The following is a 2,015-nucleotide window of genomic DNA, read 5'->3' on the forward strand; positions in this document are numbered from 1 at the left end:
GGTTCCGGTATTAATAATGTTCTCGAAGGTTCCAGCCTGGGTTTTTACGGTTTTAGGAACCTTGGTTCTTGAACATGTTTACTTCACTGATTGTTCAGTTTTCTCCCCAGTTTTCCATTTTGTTTTAATTTTTGTGTTTCCTTTTCTTTTAAAAAAATCATAAAATTGAAAAAAATTGTTTGATTTTTGCAAAAAAAATCACTTTTTTCAAAGAACTGTCCAGAGTTCAAAATTTTGCTCGAATTTTCAAAGATTGTCCGTGTTTCTTAAAAAGATCAGATATTAAATAATTGTTCACAATGTTGAAAAATTGTTCAAAAAGTTTAAAATTTGATCCACTTTAAAAAGTGTTCAGAATTTTTAGAAAATTGTTCATAATTTCAAAATTTGTTCTTTTTTTGAAAATCTTTGAAATTTCAAAAGTTGCTCACAGTTTCAAAAAAAAAATCAAAACTCTTCACATTTTTTAACGTCTGTGATGGTGCCGGCTCACTATAGTACTAGTTTGCTACAATACTCGCCCAGCGCTACAACCCTAGTCCTCCCGGTCGCTGCGTAAATGCGCTTCAACAGACATATCGATGGGAATTCAGAGATTTTTCAGGCTCGAAAGTCCATGTTGACTGCACATCATAGCTAGAGAACAATATTTTTCTAGAAACCTTGTCTGAATAACCAGCGTGTTGCGCACTACTTTGACACCTTCCAAGAAAGGAGGCCGGTGCCCAATGCCTTGTCGAGTTCTGTGTTGACCAAACATGCGAGGAAAGAGCCTGCATGCCGGCTTGGCTAGTTTCTACGGAGAAGACGAGCACAAACTAAAATGGTGCCAACAATCAGACTGAACAATCCGTCAACAGCCATGACAAATTGCGAATGTGATGATAGAGAAAGGCACACGCACGCATAGTTCCTCAAGACATATAGGGATTATTCAGGCCGAGTTTTGTGTGTATGATCACAACAATCAATGGTGTACAGCCAGACAATTAGTCATGGCGAATAATATACTTGAATTCGAGGAAAAACAACAACAGTATTCCTGTATTCCTTCAGAAGGGAAAAAAAAATCTCGCGGAGGAATTCCTTCCTTCCTCTTGGCTTGGACAAGAGGTCTCCGGCGACGGCGACCAGGTCTAGTTCTTTGGTGGGTCGGTGAAGAAGCTGTTGATGCCGGGCATGATCTCGGCGGACTTGCCGTCGATGAACCTCCTGAAGGGGTGGCGCGCGTAGCGGCGGCCCTCGTCGTGGTTGTCCAGCACCCCGGCCGCCCGGTTCTCCTTGGTCACCCGGACCTCGGGGTTGGTGGTGATGTTGCGCACCAGCTGCATGACGCAGATCCCCACGGCTACGCCCGTCGCCGCGAAGATCGGGTACGCCTGCCAAGACCATACATGCTACCGTCGTGAGACCATGGCCACCACAAACCACCGGCCGAAACCCAGCGAGCTAGATCGCTAAACTAAGCTAGCTATACCAGATGAAATGAAGGGACATGGGATGGGGGCGGTGCGTACCTCGGGGCGGAGCCACCTCGCCTTCCACGCGCTGGAGGAAGCAGCGGCCGCCATTGGTGGGTTAGGTGGATCTCCCTTGCTCGCTCCTACCGGTGGATCTGGTGCGATGCTTGCGAGGACGAAGGAGAGAGCTAGCCTGGCTGCCAACTAGCAAAGGGGTGCTCTTTATACGTAGCGTGGGATCTTGGAGTAGGAAGCAAGGCGCGTTGGGTTCGTTGACGGCGGCGGGCGGCGGTGGGTGGCGTTGGAAAGCAGGGAGGGAATTTTCTAATCGGGTGGGAACGTGGGGGCTGGTTGGCACCCACGACCTTTCACGTGCTCTACAGCTAAAGCGCCGCCCGTTCAACCCGAGGAACCGGCCGAAAGCGACGGTGACCAAGGGAAGGGAAGCAACGGTCGGAGGTACCCGAGAGGCGTGGGCGGCGCGAGGGAGAGGAGGAAAGAAGGCTTTTCGCCTTCCGTCCAAGTGGGAGAAGTGAATCGGAACATGCTGGACGA

General features: G+C 48.6%; 1 protein-coding gene across 1 annotated transcript; it reads right to left on the reverse strand.

The window, feature by feature from the left end:
- Nucleotides 1–879: 879 nt before the first annotated feature.
- Nucleotides 880–1,812, reverse strand: LOC123183164 (uncharacterized). The gene is made up of 2 exons (XM_044595915.1): nt 1,518–1,812; nt 880–1,379 (listed from the first exon to the last, which is right to left on the reverse strand). The coding sequence occupies exons 1-2, from the start codon at nt 1,569–1,571 to the stop codon at nt 1,137–1,139; spliced, it is 297 nt and encodes a 98-aa protein (XP_044451850.1). The 5' UTR covers nt 1,572–1,812; the 3' UTR covers nt 880–1,136.
- Between the last annotated feature and the right edge of the window lie 203 nt (nt 1,813–2,015).

The sequence above is a fragment of the Triticum aestivum genome, chromosome 1D, assembly GCF_018294505.1.
Source record: "Triticum aestivum cultivar Chinese Spring chromosome 1D, IWGSC CS RefSeq v2.1, whole genome shotgun sequence".
Classification (NCBI taxonomy): domain Eukaryota; kingdom Viridiplantae; phylum Streptophyta; class Magnoliopsida; order Poales; family Poaceae; genus Triticum; species Triticum aestivum.